General features: G+C 42.8%; 1 protein-coding gene across 1 annotated transcript; it reads right to left on the bottom strand.

Moving 5' to 3' along the window:
- Positions 1 to 1,508: 1,508 nt before the first annotated feature.
- Positions 1,509 to 13,466, bottom strand: LOC115138159 (transcription factor p65-like). The gene is made up of 11 exons (XM_029674689.2): positions 13,330 to 13,466; positions 11,537 to 11,572; positions 10,985 to 11,121; positions 10,163 to 10,308; positions 9,665 to 9,756; positions 9,169 to 9,300; positions 7,934 to 8,038; positions 7,325 to 7,540; positions 7,124 to 7,201; positions 6,957 to 7,034; positions 1,509 to 6,755 (listed from the first exon to the last, which is right to left on the bottom strand). The coding sequence occupies exons 1-11, from the start codon at positions 13,334 to 13,336 to the stop codon at positions 5,941 to 5,943; spliced, it is 1,842 nt and encodes a 613-aa protein (XP_029530549.1). The 5' UTR covers positions 13,337 to 13,466; the 3' UTR covers positions 1,509 to 5,940.
- Between the last annotated feature and the right edge of the window lie 8,563 nt (positions 13,467 to 22,029).

Raw genomic sequence — 22,029 nt, 5'->3', positions numbered from 1 at the left:
GCTCGTCTGGTAGGCACGTGTCACTGTGCAGCTCTTGGCTGTGCTTCCCTTTGTAGTCTGTAATGGTTTGCAAGCCCTGCCACATACGACGAGCGTCAGAGCCGGTGTAGTACAATTTGATCTCAGTCCTGTATTGACGCTTTGCCTGTTTGATGGTTCGTCAGAATACATAGCGGGATTTCTTATAAGCTTCAGGGTTAGAGTCTCGCTCCTTGAAATCGGCAACACTAGCCTTTAGCTCAGTGCGGATGTTGCCTGTAATCCATGGCTTCTGGTTGGGGTATGTATGTATGGTCACTGTGAGGACGACATCATTGATGCACTTATTGGTGAAGCCAATGACTGATGTGGTGTACTCCTCAATGCCATCGGAGGAATCCCGGAACATATTCCAGTCTGTGCTCGCAAAACAGTCTTGTGGTTTAGCATCTGCTTCATCTGACCACTTTTTTATTGATCGACTCACTGGTGCTTTGAGTTTTAATTTTTGCTTGTAAGCAGGAATCAGGAGGATAAAATTATGGTCAGATTTACCAAATGGAGGGCGAGGGAGAGCTTTGTATGCATCTCTGTGTGTGGAGTAAAGGTGGTCCAGAGTTTTTTCCCCTCTGGTTGCACATTTAACCTGCTGATAGAAATTTGGTAAAACTGATTTAAGTTTCCCTGCATTAAAGTCCCCCAGCCACCAGGAGCGACACCTCTGGGTGTGCGTTTTCCTCTTTGCTTAAGGCGGAACACAGCTCATTGAGTGCGGTCTTAGTGCCAGTCTGAGGCGGTATTGTAGACAGCTACGAAAAATACAGATGAAAACTCTCTAGGTAGATAAACTGTAGACCACACTATCATGAGATAATCTACGTCAGGCGAGCAAAACCTTCAGACTTCCTTAGATATCATGCACCAGTTGTTATATACAAAAATACAGTCTGCCGCCCCTCGTCTTACCAGATGCCGCTGTACTCTCTTGCTACGTCATCACCTTGATGATGCTTCTACACCTGCATTGCTTGCTGTTTGGGGTTTGAGTCTGGGTTTCTGTACAGCCCTTTGAAATATCAGCTGATGTAAGAAGGGCTATATAAAATAGATTTGATTACCTTCCCTTTATTTAGCCCTCAGTAGCCTCAGTCATCAGGCAGTATTTGTTTGTTTTGATTCATGTTCTGTATGCTTATGTTTATCTGCATTTATCATTATTAAAGTCACCTTCTGCACCTACATCCTGACTCCCGGCCTATACGTGAAAATGTATTTCCTTTAATGTTTGGCGTCAACATATTTTGCACTCAGTTAATTACAACAGTTGCCAAATAGCTTAAAATAAGTGTATCATCAAGGCAAACGGTGGCTACTTTGAAATCTCTTTTTTCTTTAAATTCTGATTTGTTTAAACAATATTTTGGTTACTACATGATTCCATATCTGTTATTTCATGCTTTTGACGTCTCCACTACTATTCTACAATGTAGAAAATAGTTTTAAAAAATAAAGTAAAACCCTGGATTGGGTAGTTGTGTCCAAACTTTTGACTGGTACTTTATACTTGTACAAAATATGACATTTTTCATTAAAGCAGCACTGAATAAGTACAAGGTTATGGTTTAAACATGCTAATTGACCATGTAAAATAAACTGCCACTGATGTTCATATACCATACAGCAAAATGTAATAATGAAAACTGCACTGAGAATAAGCATAATTGACATAGTGATGGACAGAAATATATTGAGATACTGACTCAAAACTATTAACATGATATGGAAAGAGTCTTATTTTTAACTGATATATTAACAATGCATCTAATACATTCTAAATTTATAAACAGCAATATCCTTCCTGTTCCAAAGATGTATTGAACATTTTAACCTAAAATGACAAGTTATACTTGCAGATGTTGACATGGTAAAGCTGTACATAACGTTAAGATATCCCGTCATCAAGGTGAGTACTATAGGTCACGTACACAGAGTATACAAAACATTAAGAACACTGGCTCTTTCCATGACATAAGACAAATCAGGTGAAAGCTATGATCCCATATTGATGCCACCTGTTAAATCCACTTCAAAATCAGTGTAGATGAAGGGTAGGAGACAGGGTAAAGAAGGATTTTTAAGCCTTGAATGGGCAAGACAAAATGTAAGCGCCTTTGAATGTGGTATGGTGCCAGGCATACCGTTTTTTTTTTGTCAAGAAATGCCATGCTGCAGGTTTTTCCACGCTCAACACTTTCCAGTGTGTATCAAGAATGGTCCACCACCCAAAGGACATCCAGCCAACTTGACACGACTGTGGGAAGCATTGGAATCAACATGGGCCAGCATCCCTGTGGAACGCTTGACACCTTGTGGGGTCCATGCCCTGACGAATTGAGGCTGTTTCCGAGGGTAAGGGGGGTGCAACTCAATATTAGGAAGGTGTTCCTAATGTTTTGTATACTCCGTGTATATCATCACCTAAGGCTTATGTACATTGAAATTGCAATCTTGCTTTATGGTGATATTCCACTACTTTAGTATACCCACTCAAAGGTAAGTGGGGAAAATGCTAAACTCACCCTACTCCCCATAATAGAATAATGGTCACATTTTGTGATCAATTGATTGGTTGGCAGGTTCAACTCCTGGTCTGTTGGCTCAGCAATTTCTCCTCACCTCGAATATTTAGCCAATACCCACAGGGCACAAACTGGTTGAATCAACATTTCAACCACAGGATTATGTCATCAAATTTCAACATATACAACAAACCTTGTATAAAATGTTGAAGTAAAAACAACAGGCTGGGCAGCACCTCCTACTAGAGAATTGATCCATCAAAGCTACCCTTTGGTCTCCCATCCAGGGTTTTAACCATGTTTGACACAGACTATCACCAATGTGCTATCGTGAGAATGATTGCTGAGAGATCTCCACTTTAAAACTAAATAGATTCACAGTTGCTATACGTCATTCCAAAGAGTAGGTTTAACAGAGCAAATTAAATGTGACCATACTTTATCGCTTTGATCATCAGTGATGCTATTTAGGCCTGTATAGCATCTGCAAAGTCATCAACAGCCCTGGTTGGAATTCAACACATCAATTCAACTAAAAATAGACCATCCAAAAAGGCCTAGGCTTTCAAGCTCTGGTTTGATTTCAAATGTAATGCTATTTAGAGGACGAACAGGACTAAATCAAATTAAACATTTCACGTTTGATTTGATTTCGTCCTATTCTCTTAACTGAATGATTTGAAGTGGAGTCATTTAGAAACCCTGAAGCTCGTTTGGGACCAGAAGGAAATGCCACTGCCTTTGGAGATCAGAAACAAGCCTGGGCTTATACACAACCCAGTGGGGGTGTATCTTTAGGGGTGACAAAAAGGGACGATTCAGCTCATCCTCGGGCGTTGCAATTGCTCACATACTGGCAGATACAAAAAGGGCTACTTCCCTGTAGCTCTCCCTTCCCTCTGTCAATTGTGTACAGGCAGGGTTCTGCAGCTGTCCTAATAAGCATGTCCACAATCCACATAGGGAAGAGAGCAGAAAGCATCACTTTCAGACTCTTCTATTTGCCAGCCTTCAAATGACTGTCCTTTGAAGCCCTTTAGAATAGCACAAAAGGTACAAAGGGAAGTTGGGTTGGAAGGGAGCTGGGCCAGTTGCATAAATCTTAAGTGTTTCCCGTAAGGGTTTACCCTTTGGACTAATTTCCCCTTACCTAAGGGAATTGGTTAAGGGCGTTGCATAGAGCCCCTCAAATATTTCCTTAGTTAAGGGCATACTTAAGGTGTTTTAGGGTAGTTTGAAGGCACGTATAGAGGAAGGATTATCTGGTTACCATGGAGATGGCCTGATTCACTGACTAAACATCTCAAAGAGATCGCTTTCATTTTGTGAGATGGCAAAATAGAACTTCTACAATCAACACAGGATAACCAAATTGCTTCAGATAATAAACCACTTCCTTGTAGTTACTTTTTTTCTCAACTTGTTCATATTATTTTCTCGTGCGTCAAGCTAGCTTACAGAGTACAGTGGGGCAAAAAAGTATTTAGTCAGCCACCAATTGTGCAAGTTCTCCCACTTAAAAAGATGAGAGAGGCCTGTAATTTTCATCATGGGTACACTTCAACTATGACAGACAAAATGAGAGACAAAAATCCAGGAAATCACATTGTAGGATTTTTTATGAATTTATTTGCAAATTATGGTGGAAAATAAGTATTTGGTCACCTACAAACAAGCAAGATTTCTGGCTCTCACAGACCTGTAACTTCTTCTTTAAGAGGCTCCTCTGTCCTCCACTCGTTACCTGTATTAATGACACCTGTTTGAACTTGTTATCAGTATAAAAGACACCTGTCCACAACCTCAAACAGTCACACTCCAAACTCCACTATGGCCAAGACCAAAGAGATGTCAAAGGACACCAGAAACAAAATTGTAGACCTGCACCAGGCTGGGAAGACTGAATCTGCAATAGGTAAGCAGCTTGGTTTGAAGAAATCAACTGTGGGAGCAATTATTAGGAAATGGAAGACTTACAAGACCACTGATAATCTCCCTCGATCTGGGGCGCCACGCAAGACTCACCCCGTGGGGTCAATATGATCACAAGAACGGTGAGCAAAAATCCCAGAACCACACAGGGGAAACCTAGTGAATGACCTGCAGAGAGCTGGGACCAAAGTAACAAAGCCTACCATCAGTAACACCCTACGCCGCCAGGGACTCAAATCCTGCAGTGCCAGACGTGTCCCCCTGCTTAAGCCAGTACATGTCCAGGCCCGTCTGAAGTTTGCTAGAGAGCATTTGGATGATCCAGAAGAAGATTGGGAGAATGTCATATGGTCAGATGAAACCAAAATATAACGTTTTGGTAAAAACTAAACTCGTCGTGTTTGGAGGACAAAGAATGCTGAGTTGCATCCAAAGAACACCATACCTACTGTGAAGCATGGGGGTGGAAACATCATGCTTTGGGTCTGTTTTTCTGCAAAGGGACAAGGACGACTGATCTGTGTAAAGGAAAGAATGAATGGGGCCATGTATCGTGAGATTTTGAGTGAAAACCTCCTTCCATCAGCAAGGGCATTGAAGATGAAACGTGGCTTGGTCTTTCAGCATGACAATGATCCCAAACACACCGCCCCGGCAACAAAGGAGTGGCTTCGTAAGAAGCATTTCAAGGTCCTGGAGTGGCCTGGCCAGTCTCCAGATCTCAACCCCATAGAAAATCTTTGGAGGGAGTTGAAAGTCCGTGTTGCCCAGCAACAGCCCCAAAACATCACTGCTCTAGAGGAGATCTGCATGGAGAAATGGGCCAAAATACCAGCAACAGTGTGTGAAAACCTTGTGAAGACTTACAGAAAACGTTTGACCTCTGTCATTGCCAACAAAGGGTATATAACAAACTATTGAGATAAACTTTTGTTATTGACCAAATACTTATTTTCCACCCTAATTTGCAAATAAATTCATTAAAAATCCTACAAAATCCTAAAATCCTTTTAAGTGGGAGAACTTGCACAATTGGTGGCTGACTAAATACTTTTTTGCCCCACTGTAGCTGTAGCTAACTAGCCAGCTAGCTTTGTAGCCATGGATCGTGCACCTTCCATTGTTTAGCTAAGTAGCTAGCTGGTTGACGTTTTCCTTTTGTAACCAGAGCAGATGAAAATCAACATTCACCTCTATACATGCTGTTTCCATTGACAACCATACATAATGAGGCAGTTAAGGGACCTCGTGGACACCCTTAACTTTTGTACTTAATTTAAAACAGGGAAAATTCACGCATCTTGTGCAACTGACTTAAAGTTACAGGAAAATACAAGGGGGAAATTAACTTAAGTTGTTTTATGCAACCGGGCCCAGGGTCTCAAGGGCACAGTAGTCTACCAGGGGGATTATGTCAGTAAACATGTCAGTCAAATCACACGGTTGTCTCTTAGGTCTGATGTCCGGGCACAAAACTGTATTGGTTGCCACTGTTCAGGATGGACATGAGACGGTCTTCGTCCATGGAGCTTAAGACGTCCAGGTCGTCAAGGGCGGCCGGCTGGCTGGCGTTGCCGGGGGAACTGTCCATCATGCCCTCGTTCTGGAGCAGGCTGACAATGCTGTTGGGGTAGTTCATCCAGGTGCTGCCGCCACAGCCGGTGTGGTGGTTGGCTGGGTCTGCTTGGTTCTGGGCCGCGTTGTTGGCCACAGTGTTGGTGGAGGGTAAGTGGCAGGGTGCCTGAGGGGCTGACGCCTCACTGCTCTTTGGCCCTTCTCCAGCCAGACAACTCTGGCCCAGCATAGCCTGGAATTCTTCAATGTTTATACTATCTAGAGTCCCTGGCGCTTGTGCCTCAGAAAAGCTGGGGAATTCGGGTAGCTCCTCATCCACCTTGAACTGGGAGCCTTGGACCCCGAAGGTAGAGGTGGGCTCTGGTGTAGGGGCTGCACTCACCGGCTCCTGGGGACAAGCAAAGTTGTGGAAAGCGAATCCGTTGAAGTCCAACAGGTTTACAGTGGGAAAGGCCTGGGAGGAGGCGGCTGTGGCTGCAGAGGCCTGGGGGTTGGTGGTGAAGCTGGCCACGGGGGTGGCTTTGGGCTGGGAGTCCAGAGTCAGGCTGTTGAGGAACTTCCAGGTCTCGGCTGCGGTGGAGGAGGCTTCTGCTTTGGGCTGGGTTTGAAACAACTTGCCTGGCTGGGGGCCGTTGTAGTAGGGCTGGGGCTTCACAGAGAAGGCACTAGGGGGCGCCACTGGGTTCATCACTGCAAGAGAAACACAGTCAATGCCACTGTCCCTTACTCAATTCTGTATACTGCCAAATGTACAAATAAACGTAGGGTCCCTTAACAGTAGTATCTATGTAAACTTTTAATAACATATAGAATGTTACATATAGAACAACACCCTTTACCGTATTAACGCACCCATTAATAATAAACAGCTAAATAAATAGTATGGTTTACCAGGCTGGCTAGCTGCTGGCTTGGCGGTGACTGTTCTCCTGGCAATGTTGAACGGCCTCGTCTCTGCTGGCATGGTCCCTGGAATTCAAACATACACCATCACACACTAAAACCATCAGAGGACACAGCTGTCTAGTTCAGCGACATGGATCATTTTAGACACTTACCCGACATCAGGGACCCCAGCTTCAGATTCTGTAACATTCCCTCTGTCCGTTTTCTCTTCTCCATCAGTCTATATTCATCTGTACAGTGAAAGATTCTAGAGTTAGCCTGGGTAAAATGTTTTGCATGACAACCACACAGGCCACAGGAGTTATGCCATAGAAAACAAAGTGGATCGCCATCGCAACGGAAAGGGAAGTGACCTGGGTCGGAGGGCAGGAACTGGAAGTCCATTGGCTCGCTGACCTCACGATCCGAGGGCCTGCGGAGCTGCATCTTCACTCGGATTGGCTCGGTCAGGTTGGTGTCGCAGTAGGGCGGGGTGCAGAACACAATGGCCACCTGCCTGTGTACGTCCGCCTGGGAGAAGGTGCCCTTCCCCTCCCACGAGCCCTGGAAGAACCGCACCTCGATGTCCTCTGTGGAGGGGAGAAAGAATGGGGTGGGAGAGGGGATGGGAAGGAGGAGGGGTGGGACAGTGAGATGTGAGAGACCGGCTTAGAATCAATTCCCCCAGCCAGTCTAACTGACTTGGTAACATTCTGTAACAACATTCTTTCATTGGCCCCCTTTTTATGTCATACAGGAAGGATATAGAACCAATGAACTAGGTTAAGTTTGACCAATTAAACAAGTGGTTACCAGTGGGCTTATATACACACAATACTTTCAAATCTGTGTCTGGCAAAGAGGAACTACAACAACAAAAAAGGCATACATGAACAAAGCCGTTGGCGTAAGGTTAAAGAAACTAAAAGGCTCAACTCATTAATGCCAACAAAAATAGAAGCGTGTGTGTGTGTGACAGAAACCTTTTTGCACTTTGTCACAAAGTAAGAAGATCTCATCCCCCCCTATGCAGCTTCCAGAGTTTCTGTTCACTCGACAGATCTTCAGTTCTGCTGTGTTGGGTGCTCCTGTGAGACAGAAACGATAGAGATGGAGTGTGAAGGGGCTTCATAAATGAGTGAAACTGACACCGAGTCAAACGTGAAACGTATGTTTTGGCACTGTTTAACTGTTGGAAGTTCTTTGGAAATATGTTGTTGAGTTCTTAGGAAAATGATGTCCCGCTCTCATGCTCTGTGGTTATAACCCAAATGTCCACATTTCTTTTCAAGAAATGTAATTTGAGCAGTTTCAACAGCTGTGAAGAAGGGGGGGGGGGGGGGGTGGAACACTCTCAAAAGCTGGTTTGAACCGAACGTTGTACTGTGCAGGCTTTGGGTTAATGTACAACAACATTTGTATATTAGTAAGATCACCTGCCAAAATTGTGGGGTGTGTATGATTGTGTGTGTGTGTGTGTGTCAGAGAGGATGTGTGTGAGAGTGGGAGTAAGTGAGAGAGGGTGTGGGAGGAAGGGAAGAGCACGTAGGCCTATGTGTGTAAAGTTACCTGAACACTAGATGGTTAGTGTTTTCCTAACATTGTCAGACAAGTTTAAAAGCTCTTTGTATCCATAAAGCCAGGTCTTTTTTTTCCCCCTATAGTCACACCCATTTAGAAGGCCTGAAGCTTTAACAGTACTTAAAAGGTGTGTGTAAAGGAAAGAAAAGTGTGTGTGTGCAAGTGTTAAACAACAAGGGCATTGATGAGGGAGCAGGCCGACTTAAAACATTGGGAGCATCAATAGCTGAATGTTCCCGTGACTTCTGTGTTGTTAATGGGGAAAATGTTCAAATGTTCTGATGTAGATCCTTCTGTGTTTCCGACACTTACAATCAACGCATCGTTTGCCTATTTAGCGCCAAATTTGGGCAAATTCAAAAACTGTGATCCATCGCAATTTACTCGTGCCATTAACTCGCTTATTTGAAACGTTTGACAGCCCAAATGTGAATATATATGTACGCAATTTGTTTTGCGTTTACCGTGATTCTTGTATTTATTCTTTCGTTTTTTTCTCCTCTTTTTGTGTGATTTTGCTCCCTCTGGGTTACTGCTTGTATGTACACAATAAAACAGGAACACACAGGACAGAACAGTGACAGACGAGGGAGTCAGTGTGTACTTGGTGAGCGTTTGGTGTGTGTAGCAGACTCACTGTTGTCGTAGATGGGCTGGGACACCACGGGCTCCAGAGGGCAGAGTTCCCCGGTAGGCAGAGTGATCGAGGCCTGGAAACACAGCCTCACTGCATTTAGGTCAAACTCCTCCCACATGTTCGCCTCTGGAACTGCAGACAAAAGGAAAAATAAATTCCTACTCACATGATATTATTGGAATTAACCAAGGTAAACAAACATGAAAATTAGATTGGAGGAATGAATTATATAACTGGTATAATGTTATGACAGTGGATTGTCACGTACGGTGTGTGTGTGTTTTTGGTTTACCTATCCTTATGGGGACCAAAAGTACTCACAAGGACAGTAAAATAAGGACAATTCAGACAAGTGGGGACATTTCGCCAGTCCCCACAAGGAAAAAGGCTATTTTAAGCGTAGGGGTCAGGAGTTAGAGAAAATATCATTTTGAAAGGGAATCAATTGTTCGGTACCCACAAGGATAGTAAAACAAATGTGTGTGTGTACACTCACTGTTGAAGGGGTTGTTTTGGGTCTGCAGCCTACAGGAAACTGCCTCGGCCACATCCTTTTTCTTCACACACTGAATGCCCAGGTTCTGAAAACTGAGAGCAGACAGTAAGACAAGGAGTCAGAGTGAACGTGTGTGAAAGTGAGATACTGTAGATATCGACACACAAGAGGGTGCTTCTTCAACCATCCTCTGCTTCTGGCCTTTACAAATCAAGACTATGTGAAACAACTTATCCTGAATGGTTTTATAAATCATTAACTGGTACCCTTTTGTCATCCAAGTATATGTCCTCTATCAAGATGTTGGCAGGTACACTCTGCACAAAACAAATATTATGTTTCTTTGTATTTCATCACACCCCCACCCACTAACAAATCTGCCCACACACACACACACACAGGTACACACATATCCACACCTGTCTAGTAATTTTCACAGACCTGCCCTCACACCCACCCTCAAGCCCCGAACACACACACAGGGACCCTCCATCTAACCTGTGCACTCGTCTCTCCTGCAGGTCTGCCTCATAGTAACCATGTTTGCAGTCTTTCCCCACCAGTTCGTGGGGGTGGGGCTTGTGAGGTGGGTTCTTGGTCACCAAGGAGACGCGGACACGCAGGGGGCCATTGTAGTTGTGCACCTGCATGGGACCAGCCAGGTTAGCAGGATGAGTATCATCACTCACCTTAGAATCTCCACCACTTCCTTATCACCTTCAAATCTCTATAAATCAAGTGTCGTAAAGCATAATGTAGTACTGATTAGACTGCTATACCATGGTTATAACTAGACAAAACGGCTCGTTTGTATAACAAATCTTACTTTGATTAATAGTTGAGCCATCGACCATCTCAGAATATATGGTGACTTAGCTACAATTATTAAAGGGATACATCGAGATTTTGGCAATGATGCCCTTCATCTACTTCCTAGAGTCAGATGAACTTGTGGATAGCATTTTTATGTCTCTGAGTACAGTTTGAAGGAAGTTGCTAGCTAGTGCTAGCACAATTGCTATCTAGCGCAATGACTGGAAGTCTATGGGTATCCACTACCGATAGACTTCGTCATTGCACTTGTTAGCATTGGCTCGAGAAATCGACCTCTAACTTCCTTCATACTGGATACAGAGACATACAAATGGTACCCACGAGTTAATCTGAACTGGTGAAGTAGATAAAGGGGCTCATTGCCAAAATTCCGAAGTATCCCTTTAAGGTCTCGGAATGAATCCATTAAGCTACAGAGTAAACAATGGCATGGAATCATTAGAAAATGACAGGTTGATTATCTGTGTGATTAAAAGGCGCCCTCACCTTAATGGCGGGGTGTGTCTTGGTGGTGTCATTGCTCTTCTCTCCCGGGGTGCTTCCCGCAGAGCGCCCCTCACACTTGTACCTGAACCTCATGCCCCTCTGCTTGGGCTGTTCAATGATCTCAATGAAGGGATTACCTGCACACACAGAGAGAGAGAGACAGATATATATATATATATATATACACACACACATATATATATATATATATATATATACATATATATATACATATACATACACACATATATATATATAGAGAGATAGAGATAGATAGATAGATATATATATATATAGATAGAGAGTGGGAGGGGGGGAGCCCAATGTAATGAAGGTCCTAGTGCACCTCTAAACTATCACAATGTAATGTACCTAAAGCAGTGTTGAGCTTTCGCAACAGCTGTGATTCATCATGTTTGTATGTGTTTTAAAGCACAGCTGAAGATCCAAGTCAATACATTCATGAGGGAGAAGCCAAAAAGTTGACTCACTGATTGTCACCCATCAACATGAACAGGAAACAGTTACACAGAGTGATAGAAATCTCGTTACCTTGGTTCAAAGGGGGCTGTTCCCATCCATAAATTCCTAAGGAGATGGGAGGAATTGACAAACATTTACTATAAGAAAGAAATCAGTAAGAAAGGATGATCAATCAAAATCCACAACCTATAATTTCCCTCAACTACTCTCTGGTAAGTAAAGGCCCACAAGAACTGGTGCCATTGAAGATCACAACAGTTCAGCACAGATCTGCAATAGAGATTAATCTCCTCCATATGCAGAAGGGTGTTAACTAGCAGTAGTCAATAGGTTTGCATTGAAAACACTGGAGTTTGATCTTAAACACAATAGCAGACAAGGCATAATCGCTCATGTTTGACCTGCCAGGATTGCCCTGAAAGTGTACGGCGAATGAATAAAGAAACGTATTTAGACAGGGACAATAAAAGGTCTCAAATTACATTGCTCCTATTGTGTCTGTGAGCAGTCGGTGTCCAATTTAACACATCTTCACTAAAGGCACTGTCCTGGTTCATGGAAAAAGACTGTCCTGGTTCATGGAAAAAGACAGTCCTGGCTCATAGAAAAAGACTGTCCTGGTTCATGGAAAAAGACTGTCCTGGTTCATAGAAAAAGACTGTCCTGGTTCATAGAAAAAGACTGTCCTGGTTCATAGAAAAAGACTGTCCTGGTTCATAGAAAAAGACTGTCCTAGTTCATATTAAAAGACTGTCCTGGTTCATAGAAAAAGACTGTCCTGGTTCACAGAAGGACTGTCCTAGTTCATATTAAAAGACTCTCCTGGTTCATAGAAAAAGACTGTCCTGGTTCATAGAAAAAGACTGTCCTGGTTCATAGAAAAAGACTCCTAGTTCATAGAAAAAGACTCTCCTAGTTCATATTAAAAGACTGTCCTGGTTCATAGAAAAAGACTGTCCTAGTTCATAGAAAAAGACTCCTAGTTCATAGAAAAAGACTCTCCTAGTTCATATTAAAAGACTGTCCTGGTTCATAGAAAAAGACTGTCCTAGTTAATAGAAAAATACTCTCCTAGTTCATAGAAAAAGACTCTCCTAGTTAATATTAAAAGACTGTCCTGGTTCATAGAAAAAGACTGGAAACTTGATTTGTGGCGCTTGTTCATAGCCCCACCCACCACTGTTTCGCAGATGACTTTTCTTTGAAATGGCCACTCTCTAAAAGAAAGGGATGCCTTCCATGTTTGTTGATTGTCGACCTTCAAGTCTACAACGTAACTTTTCGTAATGTCATATTGTTGCGTGGCTTTATTAACAAGCTATTAACCTATATATAAGCACAAACCATTGATGACGTGTAGGATCATTTCATAACGTTACATTGCAAACGTTTACCCACAGCTAGCATACGTTCATCATTTATTTTACGACGTAATCTCGGGTACAACGGCGTCCCCTGATCAATTAAGTGTCAAAATTGTATATATTTTCATAGGCCTACGAGTTAAATATTACCTTGCGGCGAAAGTCAAAAATCTTGGAGAATCACATAGGCGCTTGACTGCCGTTCTACTCTAATGTTTGGATAATACTTTTTTTAAATCATCCATAATGAACATAGTTCTACTATATATGATGTGCAATTCTAGAGCTATAGCCTAATAGACGTAGGCCTATCTACTTCCTAGTACAGTGCTGGCAAGTCAGCGCCAATTATCTCCATTATTTTGTATTGACTCTTCCTGACGTAGTACAACACCAATAGTATGCGGGCTTCACCCTTGTGCGCAAAACAAATTGCTAAGTTTCCCACGACACTCCAACATGCATTTACCTTGCGGATCAGTTTGTAAACAAACTTACCATCCATTTCCAACGTCGGCCACCGTGATTAATCGAATAGCCTTTTCCCTATAGGTTGTTTGTCCCTTAAACACCGTGTCACCTTCTCTTGACAGCTTGTTCTTTCGCCTCCCTCTCGCCACCCCCAACTTCGAGACTCCAATGCAACTTACCACCTCCTCCTCAAATGGTGCGGAAATACCCAAATGACGTCGGGCCTATGTTAAAGGGGCAATCTGTAGTTGCTACATCCATTTTTGGATTTCTAATTCATTATATGTACCCATCGATTCTTGAAAATATAACTTGCCTCGTGAGCTTAGTTCAACTCTCCAAACCCCATCGTAACCCCAAATATAAGCTTGTTTTCCTTCTAAACACAGTCAACTTTAAACACTATAGCCACAAAACATGGATAAACAAAATGTTGACATCATGGATGGTCAGTTGCATCCATCGCTCTGTCTATGAATTTGAAAATGCTCTAATTTCTTCAGCCCCATCCCCCCAGCTTTCTACCGTAACAGAGGAAGGGAAACGCTTTCATTTGTTTTACTGCTTATTGCTGCTTTAAAACTATATAGTACAATGCCAAACAAGTAGCCTACACAAATAATCATATTCTGTTTTTTTTATTAAACATGAAATCTTGAATGAATCCAATTAACCAAAAAGTACCCAATTGTCATACTTGAGGAAAGGTAAAGATACCTTAATATAAAATGTGAAAGTCACTCAGTAAAATACTGCTTGAGTAAAAGTCTAAAAGTATTTGATTTTAAATATACTTAAATATCAAAAGTAAATAGAATTGCTAAAATATACTTAAGTATCGAAAGTAAAAGTACAAATATTTTTAAAAATCCTTATATTAAGCAAACCAGACAGCACAATTTCTTTCTTTTTTAATGTATGGACAGCCAGAGGCACACTCCAACACTCAGACATAATTTATAAACAAAGCATTTGTGTTTAGTGATTCCTCCAGATCAGAGTCAGCAGGGATGACCAGGGATGTTCTAATGATAAGTGTATGAATTGGACCATTTTCTGTCCTGCTAAGCATTTAAAATGTAACGAGTACTTTTGGGTGTCAGGGAAAATGTATGGAGTAAAAATAACATTATTTTCTTTAGAGATGTAGTGAAGTAAAAGTTGTCAAAAATATAAATAGTTAACAGGTGTGCCTTGTTAAAAGTTCATTTGTGGAATTTCTTTCCTTCTTAATGTGTTTGAGCCAATCAGTTGTGTTGTGACAAGGTAGGGGTGGTGTACAGAAGATAGCCCTATTTGGCAAAAGATCAAGTCCATATTATGGCAAGAACAGCTCAAATAAGCAAAAAGAAACGACAGTCCATCATTACTTTAAGACATGAAGGTCAGTCCATCCCGGAAAATATCAAGAACTTTCAAAGTTTCTTCAAGTACAGTCTCAAAAACCATGAAGCGCTATGATTATACTGGCTCTCATGAGGACCGCCACAGAAAAGACTGAGTTACCTCTGCTGCAGATGATAAGTTCAATAGAGTTAACTGCACCTCAGAAATTGCAGCCCAAATTAATTCTTCACAGAGTTCAAGTAACAGACACATCTCAACATCAACTGTTCAGAGGAGACTGCGTGAATCAGGCCTTCATGGACATCAATAAGAAGAGAAGAAGAGACTTGCTTGGGCAAACAAACACGAGCGCTGAACATTAGACTGGAGGAAATCTGTCCTTTGGTCTGATGAGTCCAAATGTGAGATTTTTGGTTCTAACCGCCGCGTCTTTGTGAGACGCAGAGTAGGTGAACGGATGATCTCCGCATGTGTGGTTCCCACCGGGAAACATGGACGAGGAGGTGTGATGGTGTGGGATGCTTTGCTGGTGACACTGTCTGTGATTTATTTAGAATTCAAGGCACACTTAACCAGCATGTCTTCCACAGCATTCTGTAGCAATACGCCATCCCATCTGATTTGTGCTTAGTGGGAATATCATTTGTTTTTAAACAGGACAATGACCCAACACAGCTCCAGTCTGTGTAAGGGCTATTTTACCAAGAAGGAGAGTGATGGAGTGCTGCATCAGATGACCTGGCCTCCACAATCAAACAACCTCAACCCAATTGAGATGGTTTGGGATGAGTTGGACCGGAAAATGAAGTAAAAAGCAGCCATCAACTGCTCAGCATATGTCGGAACTCCTCCAAGACTGTTGGAAAAGCAGTCCAGGCGAAGCTGGTTGAGAGAATGCCAAGAGTGTGCAAAGCTGTCATCAAGGCAAAGGGTGACTACTTTGAAGAATCTCAAATATATTTAGATTTGTTTAACACCTTTTTTGGTTACTCTATGAATCCATATGTGTTATTTCATAGTTTGGATGTCTTCACTATTATTCTACAATATAGAAAGTAGTCAAAATAAAGAACAACCCTTGAAAGAGTAGGTGTGTCTAAGCTTTGGACTGGTACTGTATATGCTCCGAATCTATTTACAGAAGATATAGGCCTACTGAGAATTGATATGTACAGCAGTAGATATATAGGAGTAAGCTATGTCATGAATCCAGTGGGCCCTGTATTAATAAATACGCAGTGTGTATAAACAGTGTAACTTAAAAAAATCCTAATTTGTTGCATTACAACCTGTCATTTAAATGGATATTTATTTGGATTTCATGTAATGGACTGGTGAAATTGGTGAAGTGAAATGAAAAAAAGTACTTGTTTAAAAAAAATCTAAAAATAAAAAAACTGAAAAGTGGTGTGTGCATATGTATTCACCCCCTTCGCTATGAAGCCCCTAAATAAGATCTGGTTCAACCAATTACCTTCAGAAGTCACACAATTAGTTAAATAAAGTCCACCTGTGTGCAATCTAAGAGTCACATGATCTGTCACATGATCTCAGTATGTATACACCTGTTCTGAAAGGCCCCAGAGTCTGTAACAATACTGAGCAAGGGGCACCACCAAATGTCACCATGAAGACCAAGGAGCTCTCCAAACAGGTCAGGGACAAAGTTGTGGAGAAGTACAGATCAGGGTTGGGTTATAATAAAATATCAGAAACTTTGAACATCCCACGGAGCACTATTAAATCCATAATAAAAAAATGGAAAGAATATGGCACCACAACAAACCTGCCAAGAGAGGGCCGCACACCAAAACCCACTGACCAGGCAAGGAGGGTATTAATCACAGAGGCAACAAAGAGACCAAAGATAACCCTGAAGGAGCTGCAAAGCTCCACAGCGGAGATTGGAGTATCTGTCCATAGGACCACTAAGCCGTACACTCCACAGAGCTGGGCTTTACAGAAGAGTGGCCAGAAATAAGAAAAAGAATAAGCAAACCCGTTTGGTGTTCGCCAAAAGGCATGTGGAACGAATTGCAAAAATTGCTGAAGTTGGAGACATATCTCCCTCACTAACTTTTAAGCATCAGCTATCTGAGCAACTTACCGATCGCTGCAGCTGTACATAGCCCATCTGTAAATAGCCCATCTGTCAATGGCCCATCCAACTACCTACCTCATCCCCATATTGTTTTTATTTACTTTTTTGCTCTTTTGCACACCAGTATTTCTACTTGCACATCATCATCTGCACATATATCACTCCAGTGTTAATTTGCTAAATTGTAATTACTTTGCTATTATGGCCTATTTATTGCCTTACCTCATTACTCCATTTGCACACACAGTATATAGATTTTTCCATAGTGTTATTGACTGTACTTTTGTTTATCCCATGTGTAACTCTGTGTTGTTGTTTTTTGTCGCACTGCTTTGCTTTATCTTGGCCAGGTCACAGTTGTAAATGAGAACTTGTTCTCAACTGGCCTACCTGGTTAAATAAAGGTGGGGGGAAAAATATTGTTTTTCATCTGCAGGAACTGGGAAACTGGTCAGAATTGAAGGAATGATGGATGGCACTAAAATCAGGGAAATTCTTAAGGGAAACCTGTTTCAGTCTTCCAGAGATTTGAGACTGGGACGGAGGTTTATCTTCCAGCAGGACAATGACACTAAGCATACTGCTAAAGCAACACGCGAGTAGTTTAAGGGGAAACATTTAAATGTTTTGGAATGGCCTAGTCAAAGCCCAGACCTCAATCCAATTGAGAATCTGTGGTATGACTTGAAGATTGCTGTACTACAGCGGAACCCATCCAACTCGAAGGATCTGCAGCAGTTTTGCCATGAAGAATGAGCGAAAATCTCAGCGGCTCGATGTGCCTAGCTTATAGAGACATACCCCAAGAGACTTGCAGCTGTAATTACTGCAAAAGGCGGCTCTATAAAGTATTGGCTTTGGGGGGGTGAATAGTTATGCACGCTCAGGTTTTCTGTTTTTTTGTCTTATTTCTTGTTTGTTTCACAATAAAAAAAATATTTTGCATCTTCAATGTGGTAAGCATGTTGTGTAAATAATACAACCCCCCGCCCCCCAAAAATACATTTTAATTCCAGGTTGTAAAACAACAAAATAGGAAAAATGTCAAGGGGGTGAATACTTTCGCAAGCCACTGTATGTATGTGAATGGTGTGTATAGACAATATGGACAGTAGCATGTGTGAATAGAAAAGGTGTGTACAGCAGTAGTTACATAGGATGAGCCACAACTAAAATGCAGTATATGCATATGGAAACATTATTCAAGTGACCAGTGTTCAATGAGTCTTTATGTACAGTGCATTTGTAAACTATTCAAACCCCTTTCATTTTCCCACATTTTGTTACTTTACAGCCTTATTCTAAAATGTATTAAATCGTTTTCTTCCCCCCAGAGATGTTCTATCTGGTTCAAGTCCGGGCTCTGGCTCTGAATGTCCTCTGGCAAGGACATTCAGAGACTTGTCCCGAAGCCAATCCTGCGTTGTCTTGGTTGTGTGTTTAGGGTCATTGTCCTGTTGGAAGGTGAACCTTCGCCCCAGTCTGAGGTTCTGAGCGCTTTAGAGCAGGTTTTCATCAAGGATCACTGTACTTTGCTCCGTTTATCTTTCTCTCAATCCTGACTAGTCTTCCAGTCCCTGCCACTGAAAAACATCCCCACAGCATGATGCTGCCACCACCATGTTTCACCGTTGGGATGGTGGCAGGTTTCCTCCAGACGTGACGCTTGGCATTCAGGCTAGAGAGTTCAATCTTGGTTTCATCAGACTAGAGAATCTTGTTTATCATGATCTGAGAGTCCTTTAGGTGCCTTTTGGCAAACTATAAGTGGGCTGTCATGTGCCTTTTACTGAGGAGTGGCTTCTGTTTGGCCACTGTACCATAAAGGCCTGATTGGTGGAGTGCTGCAGAGATAATTGTCCTTCTGAAAGTTTCACCTCCACAGAGGATCTCTGGAGATCTTTCAGAGTGACCATCGGGTTCTTGGTCACCTCCCTGACCAAGGCCCTTCTCCCCCGATTGCTCTGTTTGGGCGGGCGGCCAGCTCTAAACTTCTTCCATTTAAGAATGATGAAGGCCACTGTGTTCTTGGGGACCTTCAATGATGCAGAAATGTTTTGGTACCCTAAGCCAGATCTGTGCCTCGACACAATCTTGTCTCGGGGCTCTACAGGCAATTCCTTTGACCTCATGGCTTGGTTTTTGCTCTGACTGGCACTGTCAACTGTAGGACCGTATATAAACAGGTGTGGGTCTTTTCAAATCATGTCCAATCAATTGAATTTTCCACAGGTGGACTCCAATTAAGTTGTAGAAACATCTCAAGGATGATCAATGGAAACAGGATGCGCCTGAACTCAATTTTGAGTCTCATAGCAAAGGGTCTGAATACTTATGTAAATAAGGTATTTCTGTTTTTCATTATGGGGTATGGTGTGTAGATTGATGAGCACAATTTTTTATTTAATCAATTTTAGAATAAGGCTGTAACGTAACAAAATGTGGAAAAGGGGAAGGGGTCTGAATACTTCCCGAATGCAGTCTCAAAGGTGCAGGGTAGAGTATCAAGTGGTAATCGGCTAGTGACAGTGTCTAAAGTTCAGGACAGGCCGGAGGTTAGCTGGTGATGACTGTTTGACAGTGATTGCCTGGAGATTGAAGCTGTTTATCAGACTCCAGGTCCCAGCTTTGATGGACCTGTACCGTAGTTACTGTAGTTAGCTAAAGCTAACTCTCTCTCCTCTGCTCTCATCCTTCTAGACCTATCGGCTGCCTTCGATACTGTGAACCATCAGATCCTCCTCTCCACCCTCTCCGAGTTGGGCATCTCCGGCGCGGCCCACGCTTGGATTGCGTCCTACCTGACAGGTCGCTCCTACCAGGTGGCGTGGCGAGAATCTGTCTCCTCACCACGCGCTCTCACCACTGGCGTCCCCCAGGGCTCTGTTCTAGGCCCTCTCCTATTCTCGCTATACACCAAGTCACTTGGCTCTGTCATAACCTCACATGGTCTCTCCTATCATTGCTTTGCAGACGACACACAATTAATCTTCTCCTTTCCCCCTTCTGATGACCAGGTGGCGAATCGCATCTCTGCATGTCTGGCAGACATATCAGTGTGGATGACGGATCACCACCTCAAGCTGAACCTCGGCAAGAAGGAGCTGCTCTTCCTCCAGGGGAAGGACTGCCCGTTCCATGATCTCGCCATCACGGTTGACAACTCCATTGTGTCCTCCTCCCAGAGCGCTAAGAACCTTGGCGTGATCCTGGACAACACCCTGTCGTTCTCAACTAACATCAAGGCGGTGGCCCGTTCTTGTAGGTTCATGCTCTACAACATCCGCAGAGTACGACCCTGCCTCACACAGGAAGCGGCGCAGGTCCTAATCCAGGCACTTGTCATCTCCCGTCTGGATTACTGCAACTCGCTGTTGGCTGGGCTCCCTGCCTGTGCCATTAAACCCCTACAACTCATCCAGAACGCCGCAGCCCGTCTGGTGTTCAACCTTCCCAAGTTCTCTCACGTCACCCCGCTCCTCCGCTCTCTCCACTGGCTTCCAGTTGAAGCTCGCATCCGCTACAAGACCATGGTGCTTGCCTACGGAGCTGTGAGGGGAACGGCACCTCAGTACCTCCAGGCTCTGATCAGGCCCTACACCCAAACAAGGGCACTGCGTTCATCCACCTCTGGCCTGCTCGCCTCCCTACCACTGAGGAAGTACAGTTCCCGCGCAGCCCAGTCAAAACTGTTCGCTGCTCTGGCCCCCCAATGGTGGAACAAACTCCCTCACGACGCCAGGACAGCGGAGTCAATCACCACCTTCCGGAGACACCTGAAACCCCACCTCTTTCAGGAATACCTAGGATAGGATAAAGTAATCCTTCTCACCCCCCTTGAAAGATTTAGATGCACTATTTTAAAGTGGCTGTTCCACTGGATGTCTTAAGGTGAACGCACCAATTTGTAAGTCGCTCTGGATAAGAGCGTCTGCTAAATTACTTAAATGTAAATGTAAATGTCTCCTCCTTCTGGATGTTGGCGGAGTGAATATGCTGTGGCTCAGGTGGCTGAAGTCCTTATTCAACGAGTTGTAGTGCAATTTACAGCTGTATTAGTTGTATGTTACATTCTATTCTATTCATAAACCCATATATTATATTCTATTTTATTATTTTTGCCTATATTGAAGGCCTGTTAATATGTTGAAGCTGAGTAGAGACGTCAGAGACTAGGTCAGCAAGGCAGAATACAGTGGTTTGGTATATACAACTGGGCCAGTAGACCTACAGGCATGTGCTATCACTATACTATACAAAAATAAAGGTAAAGTCCTTATTTTACCTACATGTAGTGTGGGTCGTGCTAAAGTACAAGTACCTGTATATGTTCTTTATAGAACATACATTGGTACTGTCTTCAAGCGAGTCTAAAGGGGAAAGTCACCAGTGTGCGCATGTATCCTCGTGAGCTCTTGGATCATGCGCCAAAAGACCAAGAGGGAGCGCCAAAAGCCAAGTTAAGAAGCGCGAGCTGACCCATCACACTCTCTCCAGTCTCTACTAGCTCACTCAGAAAGTCAACTCAACTCCAGGAGGAATAAAAACCGGCCAGTCTATAAGATTGACAGTATTTATATCAATGAAATTCACCATTGATTTTGAAGTGATTTACAAATCTAGGCTACCCTGTGAGATGTATTTCATTGTTAGGTTTCTGCTTTAATCAAGAATAACATAAGAGTGCATTTATTATTATTATTTATTATGCCTTGATCAAGGGCATATCGTTACTTTTTCATTTATAGGCTACATGGAGACGCCATTAATTATTGGACATGGAAATGTTAAAAGTCATGGAGAAGTCATGACATTCCATCTGTCAAAATGTGTATGAACCCTTAACAGTGAATAATCAGAGCTCTTTATAGCGTAAATGTAATTTGTGAATTCCAGTTAACATATGCGAGTCTAATGGACCGACCTCTTCCATCCGTAATCAAGCACTGACATAAGCAAACCATGAATGAAGAAATCGCTTATTGCAATTTCCTACAGCCTACCTTACTGAATATTGCGCATGGGCTTTGGGCATTTCGGACTTCATTCCATACTATTATTAGGATATGACTGCATTGTTATTGACCTATAAAACATACACTAGACAATCTATTATGATTAGCCTACGTGTTCATATTGGAACGGTGTTATTATCTTGAACCTGTTCTATTATATAAGCTTATACCATACATTTGATTTCCTCCCAGTACAAATAAAAATTCGGGCGGAGAGACCCGGGAGCATGCATTCCGCGGCTGTGAGTCGGCGCCGGTGTTCAG

Source organism: Oncorhynchus nerka, linkage group LG12, assembly GCF_034236695.1.
Source record: "Oncorhynchus nerka isolate Pitt River linkage group LG12, Oner_Uvic_2.0, whole genome shotgun sequence".
NCBI lineage: Eukaryota > Metazoa > Chordata > Actinopteri > Salmoniformes > Salmonidae > Oncorhynchus > Oncorhynchus nerka.
This window is presented reverse-complemented; position numbering and strand designations above follow the sequence as displayed.